Here is a 15,705-nt window from a genome sequence, read left to right on the forward strand (position 1 = left end):
ATTGGTTGCATCAGTTCTGACACGGGACCTGAAGTACTTGACTTCTGATCAGACAGTGGTATTGACCTAGGTGCTTCACCAGGATAGATGGGGACAGGAATCATAGCAACCCCTCCATGGAACTTACACCCAGTTCTGCCAGCAGTGTGTGATCAAATAAGGTGCAGGGGTAGCCAGTGGTGGAAAGGTTTGTAGTGTTTCTGTCTGCTACTACTGTGGCATGCCCACCTAGGAGCAGGAACCCTTAGTTATGTGCCAGGGGACTGGGTGACAGCTGGGGCTTTGCATCCCCTTACTCTTTAGCTATAGTTTCTACCAGGGAGTGAGTAGAATTGTGTCCCAGTTGAAATTAGGCAAAATTTCTCTCAAAGTCTCCCTTGACTTGTGTGCCAAGGAACAGAGTGACTGCCAGGGTGACCCCTCAACTCTGTCAGCAGAAGGCCCCCATGAATAAGGGCAGAACATGGCTGGTGCCAGGCAGTTTCTATCTAGACCTCTTTAGGTCATGTTGGGGGGTGGGGAGGAACAGCTGGAGTGCTCCATAGCTCCATGAGTGTGGTGGTACACACCTATAATCCCAGTGACTTGGGAGGCTAAGGCAGGAGGGTCCCAAGCTTAAGATCTGCGTCTGCAACTTAGCTGCTTTGTCTTAGGGGGCTGAGGATGTAGTTTAGTGGTAGAGGAGGTCCCCTGGATTCAATCCCTAGGCTTACAAATAAAAAAGAAAGAAAAAAGCCCAGCACACAGCAGTGGAACCACAGCTCTTTCCTGTTAGTGATGGGCTCATCTGCTTTCAGTCCTGGTACAGGTGTGAATCTGCATGCAATTGGTCATGCCCCTGGGCTAGCAGGGCAGGCTTCCTGATTTCCTGGTTCTTGAGGGCAGTACCTTCTGTTTCTGTGTAGCAATATCCATCCCCTGCTGTGCAGGGCACTCAGCAGATTTGAATCGGAGACACTCTACTGAACCGCATTTGGTTCATGAGGCAGCTATGAACTGAATCATTGCAGTGGAGTGTCTATGAGGTTCCCAGAATTGGTCATATGCAAGGTTTTCTGACCCTTAGAGCAGTCCAAATTCAAACAACAGTTCCCTTCTTAAGATGGTTTCTTGCTGCAACATTCTGGAGGTTCACTAGGAAGTCTGCTGTACAAATCTCAGGTTACACTCCGTAGTTAGACTGCAATCCTTAGAGGGTTGTGAAACCCTCCGTTAGCTAGGATTGCCAGTATCTGTACCGATAAGAGTTTTCTGGAACTTTTTCACCTTTACCCCTGCATAGGGGAGATTTCCCTTCTCCTGACTGTGGAGCCATGTGGCAAGTGTTGGAATATTTGTTTCTCTTACTCTGCTGCTGTTCTTCATCTCTGAATCTTACAAGGTTTTTGTTTTTCTTATTTCCAGTTTACTCCCACATTCACTGTATTGAAAATGCAGCTGTATACCTGTTATATTGGTTCTTTATGGAGGTGCAGGTGCTAGGTGCCTCTATTTAGCCATCTTGAACTCCCCTATTTTACTTTTCTTTAACCCAGTTATACTATTTTTACCAATCACATTTCCCCAATTATGAATATAACATCTATTATTTTGTTCAAATTCCTATACATACAAGCAGCTTAGAATAAAAGAAGACAAATAAGAAAAAAGCAACAGAAACTAAAATTACAGAAAGAGTTCCAAGACGCTGCCGTGTTATAAAAACCAAAAGAGCTATAAATTTCAAGAAGTGAAAATTCATCCATAAAAAAAAATTTACAGTGAGGTAATGGGCTAAGGAAAAGTCATTGGCAATTTTGATTTGATAAGAAGGTGTGCTATCCCAGAAAATAATTATTAATGCTAAGATGGAAGCAGTTTGAATGGAGGATAATAGTCTCTCTTTTCTGTACTCCTGTCATTTGTGTCACTGCAGTCTATTTGACTCTTGGCACATACCCTTCTGCGTTGTTTCTAACCTGCTCCTTGTTTGTATAGTATCTTTGCTAAGTAGACAGAGGCAGACATTTCTGCTGCTTTGCAATTTGGACCTGGGGAATCTCAGAGACAGTTTAAAAATCACTTTCTTATTCTATTATTTGCATTTTAACACAAGCACATTTATATCTCAATTGTTGAAATTTTTGGCTTAGTCCTAGGATTGCTTAGTCCTTGTATGATTTGGAATATTAATCTGCAAATTTGTCTTGAGAGTTTTGCTTATTCTCTTCCTTTTGTGTCTACTATTCTATTTCTAGAATTTTGACAGTTATTTCCTTCTGTCCTCATTGAGTCCCCAGTCTAAGACCAGGTCTTAATGGTTTGGGGTTCCTATCCTGGAAAAAAAAAATGGGAATATCACAGGTAGCCACTCATAGTGGATGGCCTTGCCTGTAATTAATGATAGCCTTAAGTGACAGTTGCAGTTTTTTTTCTGTCTCCTATCTCAGTTTTAAGTAGTGAGTCTGGTTCTGTTCACCTTTTATGCAAAGGTGGTCTCTGTTACTCTGCAGAAATAAAATTCTCAGCCGCATTTGCCTGCTTCTGCAAATGGAATCAAGAAAACCTATGGCTTCAGTTTTCACTTCTTATAGTATGTTTTCACTACATTTCTGAGTAGTAGAAGAGTGACTAGCTCCTCTTTGATTATTCCTTTTAAATTAATATACTGTTTATAGATCATGTTATATATACATGCACATTCACCTTACTGTTTTTAGGTTTGGGGGTGGAGTAGGACAATTGTTAACTTGAAGCACTATTTTGGCCAGAAATCAATGTCTGCACTTGGTATAGGTGCTCAGCAAACACTAGCGACTCCTGATTTCTATGCCTACCCTGCACTATTATTCTAGTACCCTTATGTCTGAGATATAGGCAGGGAGCTGAAACTCAAAAATGTGGCAGGGATCAGTCCTGGTCTAGCAGTAGAGGTTAAGGTTTACTGAAACTTGGACATGCAATCATGAGGTGATCTTTCCTACCCATACACTCCACTCTTCCTCTATATTTTCCAAGATGAACATTCCCAGTGCTTACTTACCATGGAGCAGATCTTTGGCTCCCAGTGAGCAGAGGTTGGGCACTGGCCCCACAGAGGTACTATTCTCAGTGGAAGGTGCTTGGTTCTTGGCTCGCTTCTTGCATTCGAAAACCACCAGGTCTTTGCATTGTTTGTGGCAGTTCATCCCACAGTCTGTGGACAAGAATCCCTAGTCAGGAAGTCTTTCTGTTTCCTCCAGGGTCTCACAACCAAACTCATCCAGTGGTCTCTTTTTCAAACATGTCTATCCTATCTTCTGGAGCTAGGATACCTAACATTCCCCATGAACCCAGCATTCTTCTCTCTTGATAAACCTTGGGCCTCACAAGCTGATCATATCCCTTATTTGTGAGTCTCAGAATCAAAAGCAGAATACCTTGGAGGGAAGAGATGGTATCCAGGTCATCCTGCACACTCTGCCTACTCTAGGGAGATCCCCTGGAAGCCCCCAGCTGCTAGGTCTTAACTTTTTCTTTCTTGCATTAAAAAAATAAAAATAGAAATAAAACTTTCTCCCTTTCCTGAATTATCCTACTCACAAGGAAGGACACTTTAGGTTCTGAGATATCTGCTGATAAAAGGAAACCTGATAATCATTTATATCATATTCCAGAAGGGATTATCCTTTTTATTGGGAATCCACCCTTCCATGAGAGTATGAAAACAGTCTCTTATCAGCTGCTCCTATTTTCAGAGCAGTCAAGATAGAGAGAGGATCTTGTAAAGGCAAACTATGTCACAGGTCACCCAGGTATTCCTCTCTCCTGTGTGATGGCAGTCCCTCTCAGAGTGCTCTTGGGAAGCCAATTTGAAAATGAGGTTCTGTCTCTACCAAGAAGTTGTGGACTTCATAGACGAGTACTGCTATTGAGAGTCCCTCAAACTAGGGAGAACAATGTGGCCAACAAAGCTGAGTCTTACCTTTACATCGATATCCTTGTTTGATCACTCCCCAGAGCTAGGAGACAAATGAGAATATACATGTCATTCATCTATCTGGTGTGAGGCTACAGGGTAACACTCATTCATTTTCCTTCACTCTACTCTCTAGCTTAAATAGAAAGGACACCTATTTTATTTCTTGTCTTGTTCCTCAAACCTTAAACTGAAAGCAGGAAAAAGCATTGTTGGCCAAGCTTGACTAGTGTTTTTATGATCCAGGCCTTCTGCAGGCCTGAAATGGATGAATCAAGAGCAACAGGCTGCTCTGAACTCCATACTGACAGACAAGGATATGGTCTTGGATCAGGAACCTGGTTTAGAGGACATTTATTGGGTCAGGGTGGGACAGAGGAGGGGAGAGCTCGGGTGAGCTCTTAAAGGCAGGTTTTATGTTTTGTTTTGTTTTGACAGGGGAAGGAGGTATCTAATATTTTTTCTAGCATTTGAAACAGCACATGAATATGATACTTCGAAATGTATATCCAAAGTCCACCATTGTTGTACCATTATTCCAGGCCTCATTTACCAGGAATAAGAAAAAGTGAGAAAAAGAAAGACAAGGTGAACACAAATAAAATCCATACACTTGAGGACTAGGTCCTTCTCTGTGTTGCTTGGGCACTAAGCTGGGATAAGTTTGTAAGGATTGTGAAGCCCATGCCTGTCTTACTCACTTAAATGTACTGTACGCTTCACCAAGTTCAACCCTGATACAGTCTAACAATAACTTACAAATCCAGCACAGTTGTCGCAGAAAGTGGGCTTCAGGTAGGTGGTCTCTTGGAAGTTGTGAGGAAAGCCCAGGCCCAGTTTAGAGTAGATAGAGCTGGCCCTCATGAAGTAGGCTGTAATCTCATCCCTGCTGATGAGGCCTTCCCTGCCAGCACATGACAGGCAAGTATGTGAGTTGAGGCACAGGTGGCTTCTAGGCTTAGATACTCACCTTTTATCATCAGTGGCAATACAGTGTGTACTATGTGTTGATTGCTTCCACAAGCCCTCCTCATCCTAAGAATAGTGATGAGGACAGCATGGAATAAGTAGGTAAAGCAGGTTATTCAGTCCCAGAGCCATTCTTTGGCTAGACGAGGTAACTGACTTTACCACTATCTACAAGACTTGAAAAATAAATGATGTAAAATTTATTTCTAGAGAGGAAAAATGACTTATGTTATAGTTTCTGACTTTAGACAGTATATAACTAGAACCCACAGCCATATATTTGGTTTCTCATAAAGAATTATAATAGAAGATAATAACTGAGAAAAGTAAATATGCAAAATGTGAATAAATATTAGTTCTTTCCCATAATTTGTAAGATGAAACAAGAAGGAAGATTGAACTTTTTCTTATTTGTAGTTGGCTCTTCCTAAGATAGCAGATTTATGGAATCTTCAATTTCGAGATATTTTTAAAAGCATGAATACTTCATGGTCTGTTGTCCAAACTGAAGGCAAAGAGACCTTCAGTTGATGACTCTTTTAGCTCCAGTATTCATTATATAATCATAGCAGCAACACATACGAGTTTACAGGTTCTTCTAGTGAAACACTCTATAAACCTGTTCTCATCAGCAGGCTCATAACAACATATTCCTGTACATACATCCTCACCTGTCTTTGTCCATCACACAGAAGGAAAATGGAAAACTGGCAGCAATCTTTTCAAACTCTTCCTGAGAAATGTATCCATCCTGGTCATGATCATAGTTCTTGAAGACAGACTGAAAAAAAGGTATGTCTGTGGTGATTACTATAGAGAAACCTATAATCTCCCTTTAGCCAAGTGAAAAAGGGGCTGGGGCAGTTGGGACAAGCCTTTTGACAGCCTGAATGAGAGGAACAAGGAAACAAAAACTGAACCCTGGATAAGCTGAGATAGAACCCATTCCATGAGCTGTGGCAAAGATGCACAGGTTGCTTCCCAGGTCTTTGCCTTTAGGGGTGGCCAGGTGCTCTTGACAATTAGCAATCAGCTGTGCCATTGCACTGCTAGTCCACTGCATAAGGGGTGTTCTCCCTCCACCCTGCCCTTCTGTCATCACTCAGCTCAGATTACGCCTTTTCTGAGAAGCTCCTATGAACAGTGGAGTTGGAAGTGCTTTCTCCCTACTTTAATCCTCTGTTCCTCATTGTTGTGCTCTTTGACTTCTCTTGTTAAACAAAAATGGCCCATAGTAATACAGGCAGAAGTATGCAAGTATGGAGCCCCTCCTCTGCAGTTAGCATGGAGAATTGAACCAAGTAGGGCCACAATGCTCAGTTTCAGATTCTTGTTACCCTTACTATACTCAGACCTTTCCCAATTCCTCTTTGCCCCTGTCAACCAGCTTTCAGACTTGCTTTCTTGCTAGGCCTTTAAGGAGAGTCAGACCTGCCTCATATGAGACCAAAGTGCTAGCAAATTATACCTTCTGAACCATTCCTTAGTTACAGTATGAGAATAGGGTCCTTGTGCTCCTGCAGGAATGAGTTTCGACTTTCTCACCTTTGTGTTTCTGTCACTGTGCTCCCCTCATCCTTGCCCCCACACAAAACTAATGCCTTGTTTCTGTCTGTTGAAACAGAGGTACTTACATCCACCATCCTCTGGACGTGTTTGCTAATGGTCTTTGGGTCTGGTTTGGGAGATACTCCGGAGGCCCAGTCCACTACTACCGGTGGCTTTGAAGGTGTTAGTGGCTAAAATGAAATATTCAGAGAAATCCATAATTTGGAATTTCAACTTAGAGCCCCTTCCTTTCCCACTACCTGACAGTTCCATCTATAGATAAGCCCTGGCTGTGTGCAGTGGCATAGAGTACACATGTAACTGAAATCTGTACGAATAATCTTGATTAACAGTGTTGTGCTTTACAGTTCCTATAGTGCACTTCTCATACATTATCTCCAGCTACAGATAATTTAATATTCTCAATGTGCCCAAGTTTCATTCCTTTTCCATTAAACCCTTGTCAGAGCTGTCAACAAAGTAAAGTGAATCATTTAAATTTGCTCTATCCTGTAGTCACTTTTTAGTAGAGAGGTGAATGAGGAAAAAACTAGTAAAAAGGCATCAAGATACATAAGAGAAAAACAAAAACTGAACCCTGGATAAGCTTAGAATCCATTCCTAAATATTTGAAACTTAGCCCAAATTAAAATCTCCTCTAAAAACAGGAGAAATTCACCTTTTTACTGAAGTGTCTCTGACACCCTGAAAATAGAACCTACTAAATATTTCCAGTGAATATTTTTCATTACAATAGGAAGCTAGAACTTGATTTTTTTGTGTAGAGGCAGTGAAATCTAGCCCCTTTAAATAGATCAGCTGGATTTCTTATGTGCAGACAGCTATTCCCTTGAGGAGCACTGATTTTGGGGTTGGGAAACTTCCAAAGAGACTGAAATGATTTTACATGCCTGCAGGACAGACAGGGCCGATAACCTCGCTTTGAGGTTCCTAAGGTGTGCAGTTCCAGGACTAAGTTCTATTTTGAGGACTGCTGGACATTAAGAGGTCAGAAGACCCAGCAAACTGCTCTTTCTGTGAGGTCTGAATCTGACATAAGAAATAATGGGCCTATTCTACCTACCATGCCAGAAAACAGAAGTAAAGCTTCTCATTAGTATGCATATCTTCCCCCTCATTAACAAATCATAGTAAAACAACTTATGTGGGGACACTTTTCATAGGAAAATGATGTCACTCCAGTTCATAGTACTATCTCCCTTCTCTAATTTGTAAACCACTGACTGATTCCACCACTCAAGACGCTCTCATGGTATATAGTTTTTACTGTTCACAGTCATCCCTTCAACTCGATCACAAGCTGTTTATGAATAGCAATTGTGTGTCACTCATTTCGAGAAGCTTTCTCTGTTTCTAGCTCAAGGCTGTCACATAGAAACAATATACTTATGAAACATTCTTATGAATATCTTATGAAACAAAAAAATTCTGTTTCTTAAGATAAATTAACTTGAGGAGCAACTGGTAAAGTACCACCACACACCAGTTTTAATGTGAGAAACTCACTGGGGCTCTGTGGTTCCTTGGCTCTCGTGCATAGGAAAGCTCATAAATTTCATCTTCAGTGTAGTAGAGATCCAGAGATAACTGTGGATCAAAGCAGAACAGGGTTAATTGCTAGGATGCCATCTACTTACCCCAAGACTCATGTTCCTTTCCTGGTTCCTTTTCTCCAGTGGTTTAATCTTCTTGGCATGTAACAGTTTGTTTTAAAAATTCACAAAATTTGGCCAGTGTAACACCTGCTACTGCAATAGGGCAAACATTAGTTATTTCTTGTTAAATTGTTTTTAAATTTTGGAGAAGTCCCAGGATGCCCTCTTTTTAACTATGATTTCATATTTTTGGTTTAACATCTAAGCCTCTATAAGCCATCTAAGCCCCTGTTCATTTTGTCCAAGGCAGAGATCAGCCAAGGTCAGCAACTAAAGAGAAAGGGCTAGAACACCAAGATTCAGCCTGGGGTGCTATCGAAATGTTTCTGCAAGGTAGAAAGAGGTTATGGTCATTATTCATTTCACAAAAAGAATTGGGTTAAAACTTGTATAATTTTAGAACTGAGAGAGAAGTTAGAAGGTGTCTTGGAGACTAACCCCTCTGAATTCACAGAGGAAACAGACTTGGACAGTATGGGCCCATAGTCGCCCAATCAGTGAACCACAGAATTGCAGGTCTGGAAGGAAGGAAGCTCAGCTGTTGTTACCTCACACCCAAAATGCAAATCCTGGTTTCCACACCACTGACAAGAGTTCACCTACCCTTTGGCTTGGACATCTCCAGGAGCAGGGTTCTAAGCCAGTAGTAGCAGGACTCAAAGAACAAACCTGCCTGTTATACTCACTGTCTCCCCGTTTTTAGATAGCACACAGTTTCCTCTTGTTACCAATGCTATATCCTGATTTGCCCTGTGCTGCTCCTAAAGAGATTAAGACTGCTTTCATGGGAGTAAGGAAACACTCCTAGCAGTCCAAAAGGCACACTGCTCAAGAGAAAGGATCTCCCCATCTGGGTCTGCATCAAGGCTCTGATACGGAATAATGTGTGGTCTCTTGGCAGGTTATGTCTATGCCCCAGTACCCCATCCATAAAGTGGAAATAGTAGTTCTATTTCATAGAGTTTTTATGAGGCTTAACTGCTCATATTTGGCGAGGTGTACCGAATGAAGCTTGGCATACAAAAATTGTTCTCAAGTGTAAACCTCACCGTGAGCAGGTGCACCAAGTCCTTGTTGGCTTCCAATGGTGGGGCTACCTCCTGCAGCTGGACCAGTTCATTGATATGATTGTACAGAGCCAGCAGCTTGTGGACATTCACCTTCCCATCTTCCAGATAGTCGGGCATAGCTTCATACAGGGAAATGAGATCCTTGAGATGCACCCCCAGTATGGGGATCTTGAAGTGGGTGCACTCCCCATAGGCTCGCCTGTAGTTGTCATAATTTCTGCAGGAGGACAGCAGCTCAGTCATCTCACCCAGAACCTACAAAGTAGAACAGACCAGTCACAGGTGCTCGCTGAATATGGTATGTTGTCTGTAATGGCTGTCTTGCTTATTCTCATCCCCTGCCATGGTTTCACTCTATCCATAATTCATCTAAAAGGTAGAGATAGTGGCTTCCAAACTAACACTGGCTATATCAAGTGTCACAGAATACACTACACACTTTACTTGATTTTACTACATAACTTAAAGAATTTAAGTAGAGTTTAATTATTTTTGTATTCAAATTATTTCTTTTCAAAAATTAATAATATAAACACCTGACATAAAAATTGACGAGGCAGCCAGGAACAGTGACACACACCTGTAATCCCAGTGGCTCACGAGGCTGAGGCAGGAGGATCACAAGTTCAAAGCCAGCCTCAGCAAAAGTGAGGTGCTAAACAACTCAGTGAGATCCTGCCTCTAAATAAAATACAAAGTAGAGCTGGGGATGTGGCTCAGTGGTTGGCACCTGCGTTCAATGCCCAGTATACACAGACACACAAAAATAAAATCTGAAGATTTTTATTTATTGTAAGAGCTACATACAATAAATAACAAGTATCCCTTTAGTCCTGAGCCAGGGACACTGTAGTTCTTAACATTTGAAATGTGATGTCAGAAAGTGCTGCCTTTGTGGCTGGCAAGGGGGACGCATGTGTTTTAACTGTGGAGTTACAGTAGCTTCTTGCATGTTACTTTCCTTATGAAGCCCTCTATGGAGCTTTATCTCAAGACAGAGCTCATCTCCAACTGTGAGAAAATTTGAGTATTCAGAAAGTCATTCTCCAAGTGTTTTGGGTAGCTTGGGTTTTAACATGTCACTATACACTTGACTTACAAACTGAACTTTGGTTAACTGAACCTTACTCCTTTTGGGAAAACATTTTGGAGCAAGGAGCTGGGTCAAGGGAATCAGCAGTAAAGATGGTGACTAAATATTCAGTTGCCTATGAACATGGGAAAGACATATATCATTTCAACTGGCCCAGCAGGAAGGTGTACAGTGACACTGTCTTAAGATCAGATAGAATCATAAATACTTTCAAATCTATAACTTTCCCATCCTATGGATTTCCTTAGGGTTTGCCTCCCTGGTCCTTTCCCTGGTTGACCAGGTGTGGTGTGGTTTGGAAATGCTGATCTGAACCTTAAGGAGAAAATGGTTCTAGTGTTGGGAATGCTCCTAAGGGCCGGAGAGAAGATAGTAGCACTGACCTTATTGATTTCATGTGGGACATGCGAACTGGTCTCCTTGAGCCTGGAGATTGAGCTGTGACATAGCCCCCCTATTACAGCCATCAATGTATTGAAGTTCTGTAGCTGGTGGAGTTTCTGTGACACAAGAGACAAGATAGCAGAGTTATTGTACATGTGAATTATAAGGGGAGTTTACAGGCTGACTCTTGTCTCTGCCACGAGTCTTCCTTATACCCATCAAAGACTAGTAATCAAGAATTGCACTTTTCTGTTTCTCTCTCCCTTTCAGCTGAATTCCAGATGAGTGGATCCTAAATTAGCAAGGTGTCACATCTCCCTCCCTTTGCTGTAGCTGATCTGTGACCACCATCTAAATCAGTGGTGTCCAAGAATCACCCTGAGTATTTGTTGAACTCAAAAACTGTTAAACCCAAACCAGACATTCTGATTCCCTGGATCTGGGATGGGCTTAGAGATTTCTACCTTTAATGAATATCAGAGTAGGTGGTCCAGGTACCAAACTTTGAGCAACACTAGTGTGTATCATCCAGAGTTGGAAAAATATCATTAAGTATAATGTTTTATTCATTTACCCCAGATTTATCAGTTTGTTTTATTCTTGAGCATAAGGAGTTTGTCTTTAGGCAATGTTCAATGCCTGAAGGCATAAGAAGGGATACAGAAGCTGGAATCTCTACCCCTTAGACATTAAATCCAACTAATGCAGCATGAGCTCCAAGACCTAAGAAAACCCAGGCTGGTTTGGCTCCAGCAAAACAGAACTTCCTTGACTTTTGCCATGTGGGCCAGATTTGCGAAAAAAAGGTAAGCATCTTCTGAAAAATGTTAAAAAGATCTACATGTGAATCCGGATCCTGAGATGGCCTGTATGGCCCTCCACATTGTCCTTGGGTGAGAAAATTTAAAAATCACACCTAAATCAGGGGACAGTTGAAGCACATAAGGCCCTATATGGTTCAGGAAGAACAGCTCAAACCCATAGAGTAGGCTGGAAAGAAAGGGAATGGATGATTTAACTCAGAGACCAGGCAAAAATCTTAACCCACTCACCTGAGCCACATGGATGAACTTGATGAAAACTTCTGCCCTGAGCTGCGGGGTGGGGCGGCTGAGAACCATCAGTTGTACCCACTGGGAGATGCCATTGCACAGGGCAATGGATCGCTCCATGGTGGGGTTCTCCTTCACACAGCTATTTACAAGGTAATTTTGATAATCAGAGAACTGGGGGGAAAAAAAACAACCATCAGGACTGTGCACTGGTATTCTGGGAAATCTGAGGGACAAGTCAGCTCTGCTCAGTAGTAGATGGGACATGCTATGGGACAGACAAACTTGTATCCTCCCCTCCTACATCTTTGACATGAGGCCAAAAGGAATGATGGGAGGGAAGTCACATCATGGCCCCTCTACATGAAAATTAATTAAGCATCAGTGGATAAGTACACACCCTAATTAATCTAACTGTTGTTTTTGAGTGTATATTGTTTGTGTCTCCTCTAGATTCTAAAAACACTGTAGAACTATCTCACCATTAGTTCTGGCTCTGCTGCAAAATTTGAAAAAGATAATTCCCTTCACAAAAACAAATCTTTACCAGCTATTTTCTTTTCTTAAAAATGTGATAATAAAATCTCCCCTATTTAGGACATGAAGTTATCTCAATCAAACAAGATAATATATGAAAGCACTTCAAAAAGCACTTCTAACTTTTTGAAGTGCTATATACATGCAAAGTGGTGCTAATAGGATAATTATTATCTCATGCTAAAACAAGCCTGTTTGGATTTTCTTCCGCTAACTTGAACAGAGGCCAAAGGAAAGGGGTACATGAGACGTGGTTAACTATATATTCAGTGACCATAGTTTCCCAAACAAAATAATGGCATTTTCTGTGGTTTACAACAAAACAGCATATGTGAAACTGGAAATGTCCTGGAAGATCTGGTATGTGATTCCTGTAGCCATTATGTCCCTGTCATAAGAGTCTTTCTGCTCACACATTGTAGCCAAGAGGGAGGAATGGTCTGTTTTCTTCCAACACTCCCATGGGAGTCTTTGGTGCTATGCCCAGTCTGAACTCTTCCCAGTGAAAGCAGGTGTGGCCACGTGGCATAACCACAGGATTTGAGGGAAAGATCTAAGAGCCAATGAATTTACCACATTGCCATTCGTTTGCCACAGAGATGGTGGCAATTCCTGAGAAGTTGAAGCTGCTATCATCTGGGTCCTGAGTCAATGATCAGCCCCTACTGACCCGTGTTAGACATGTCCCATGTTACTTAGAGTGAAAAAATGAATTTTTCCATTGTTAACCATTGAGATTGCATGTGTGTGCATGTGTTGAGGGGTGTTACGGCAGTACGCCTTAGTCTTGCCTTAAGAGTAGTAAATAACACCAATGAGAAGCAATGAGGTTACAATACCAATGAGATTATGTAACCTAAATAAAAGAGCTGTAAATTAACAAGGTAACCATTTTACTGTGTGGTGATTGCTGATGGGTAGAGAAATCTGAGTAGGACCAAAATTACTCCTTTAAGGAGACATAAGAGAGACATAGAAACCAAAAGTGTTGGGCTGCAGATAAAAAACACACTTGTCTGAAACAAAAGTTGCCATGATTCATTCCAATGAATAGCCTCCCACTGAGAGACACCATCGCATCCCCTGGTTGTTGCTGCTGTTTTTAAGAATTAGCCCCATAGGCTCATCCCTGCTAAAGAATTGCAACAAACAAGGTTCTCAGCAGAGATAAATTTCCCTTCAATCTCAGTTGGAAAGAAAAGTGGGAAAACTCTTTAGGACTATGTCGGGAAAACAAAAAAATTCCCTGAAATAGTCTTCTATAAAGCAAATCAAACCACTCAAAAAGAAATGAAGGTTCAAACTTTTGTTTTCAGTCCGAAATAGAACACTTGTTCAACCCCCAGGGAGATGGGCTAGGATTGCTTGTTCTGAACTGATTTTTCACTTCTGCCTGCAATGATCTGAACACTGGCATCAAACAGATGTCCTGCAGGCCTGACTGAACAGCCCTGCCAGTTTCTCCCCAGCAGAGCTCAGATTTCCCGTGTGATAAATAACCCTTTTCAGTGGCTCTCAGCTGTGCCTGGTGTCCTGCCCCGTGATAGGGGAGGCGTTGCCAAATGGAAATTCCCCAAGTGAAGCTTTACAACGGGGCTCAGTGTCTGGGGGTGCAGGTGAGGGGACTGGGACTCCAAGAACAGGTTAATACTTGGAGACTTATTTCTAAGTAGAATGGAGGGTTCCTGGCTGGCTGGCCAAACAACTATGTTGACAACAGAAGTCTTGTCAATATAATGGGAAAGAATGAAATAACCTTTGTAACCTGGTTGGCATGTCTCTTTCCAGATGCAACTAGGCTCAATAAATTGGTGCTGAGTGACTAGGAGATGTGGTCCCAGCCCTGGCTCTTGACTCTGGTAAGCTGTACTGACTTTGCTCAAATCAGGCCTCTAGGCCTCCTCTCTCATCTGGGGAGCACAGGTCATTCTAGAATACACTGGGCATCTTAGTACTCCCTAGTTTTAGAGCAAAGCTGAAAACTGTACCTGCTGGCAGGAGTGGAGCCTGAGTGGAGTAATGGTGTCTGTTCTTAGGAAGGCGTATTGGCCAATGAGGGTCTGTTAGCACCTGAAATGTTGACAATTTCTCTTGTATGGAAACAATGTGCTCTGGTATGACACATGAGGATGCACGTGTGTGCCCTCCCTGTTCCTGGCAATATATTGAAATCTCTCTCCAGCACCACTTCTTTTGGCTCTGCTTAGTTGTCCCAGTAGCAATGATAAGGTCAGCACAGTTTATCTCTAGAAGTATGATGACTGCTGGGCCATGTCAGCACCACTCTAGGGGTTTAGGGATATTTGGGTTAGGCTAGGAGTATCTTTTCTACTTTAGGATTTCCCAGAATCATTCAAAGCCTACCCTTGAATGAATTTAAACTTCTAGGGAGACATATCCCAGTTTCATTTTTTTAGGAAGATATAAAAGAAGTTCTGGAAGCCTAATGATCATCGTGCGGGAGGGTGTGTGTGCGTATTTTCTCGCATATGCACGTGTGCAAGGTCCCTGCGTGCCCAAAGTGCATTACTGGAGCGAGTGTTGGGGTGGGGTGAAGTGGGTATGGAGGATGTGAGACGGAAGCACAGCAGAAGCAAACCAGGGGAACTCAGATGTACTGATTTTCCAGACTGTATGATGGTTTACTGGGAAAGCCTACCAGCACTGCTAGGGCCCCTAGTGTTAGTTAGACAGACTGTTTGCTCAATTTCTCTGCTTATTTTTAGAAATTTCCCAGAATAGGTTTTCTCCTGCCCCTTGGGTACATACTGATATCCTTCGAAAGGACTTGAACTCAAGGTAGGTGAGGTGCTCAGATAGCTCTTCTGGTTCCAGATGGTCAAAGAGCAGGGAGACTTTCCGTTTCTTGCTGGTATTTGATTTTATCCTTTGGGTGAGTTTCCTGGACCAGTCACGGGCGTTGCTTTTGTGGGTAATTGGGAGAGAGAGAAGACAAGGAGAAAGAATAAATTCCAATTACTTTTTGCAAGTATATCCACTGGTTTCGTCCACAGAATATGCAAAGCACCGAGAGCTTTGCTTGGCTAAAATGATGCATTAATAGAATTTCCCCAGATCAGGGTTTTTTTTTTTTTTCCTGTGGCAGCAACCAGAAAGCCTTGCTGGTTTTCAGGTAGCCTTTTGAATATATCTTGGAGAACAGGGTAAATGAGTTTACTCTGAGGCAATGGAAAGAGAGTTTCAGGCACTGGTCAGTTTCCTTGCCTTTGGTCCAGGCTCCCTTGTGTATTATGCCTGCTCTCCCAATGCTTTTGTTCCTGAATTCTCGTGAGAGAGATAGGAGAGTGGAAATCTGAAGGCAGTGGGACAGTTCTTATGCCAGAAGAGCTCAGAGAACCACAGAGAGAAGACATCGTGCTGGAAGGAATTGTGTATAGGAACAAGTGATCGCCCAGGGCAGATTTGAGTCATTTTCCTC

At 42.2% G+C, this 15,705-nt stretch overlaps 1 protein-coding gene across 2 annotated transcripts in view; it reads right to left on the bottom strand.

Moving 5' to 3' along the window:
* The window catches only part of Rasgrp1 (RAS guanyl releasing protein 1), a 71,186-nt gene that overhangs the window by 8,286 nt on the left and 47,195 nt on the right, over nucleotides 1–15,705 (bottom strand). For both annotated transcript variants that reach the window (XM_046460826.2, XM_058584674.1), the window contains exons 6-15: nucleotides 15,036–15,189; nucleotides 11,730–11,903; nucleotides 10,677–10,793; nucleotides 9,180–9,455; nucleotides 7,982–8,062; nucleotides 6,541–6,645; nucleotides 5,578–5,687; nucleotides 4,697–4,841; nucleotides 3,944–3,980; nucleotides 3,023–3,175 (exon numbers count right to left, since the gene is read on the bottom strand). In XM_046460826.2, the coding sequence (XP_046316782.1) occupies nucleotides 3,023–3,175; nucleotides 3,944–3,980; nucleotides 4,697–4,841; nucleotides 5,578–5,687; nucleotides 6,541–6,645; nucleotides 7,982–8,062; nucleotides 9,180–9,455; nucleotides 10,677–10,793; nucleotides 11,730–11,903; nucleotides 15,036–15,189 (1,352 nt within the window). The remainder of the gene's footprint in view (nucleotides 1–3,022; nucleotides 3,176–3,943; nucleotides 3,981–4,696; nucleotides 4,842–5,577; nucleotides 5,688–6,540; nucleotides 6,646–7,981; nucleotides 8,063–9,179; nucleotides 9,456–10,676; nucleotides 10,794–11,729; nucleotides 11,904–15,035; nucleotides 15,190–15,705) is intronic.

The sequence above is a fragment of the Marmota monax genome, unplaced genomic scaffold (assembly GCF_021218885.2).
Source record: "Marmota monax isolate L192 unplaced genomic scaffold, Marmota_monax_Labrador192_F-V1.1 WCK01_AAM20220418_F8-fsc00001, whole genome shotgun sequence".
In the NCBI taxonomy this organism is placed as follows: Eukaryota; Metazoa; Chordata; class Mammalia; order Rodentia; family Sciuridae; genus Marmota; species Marmota monax.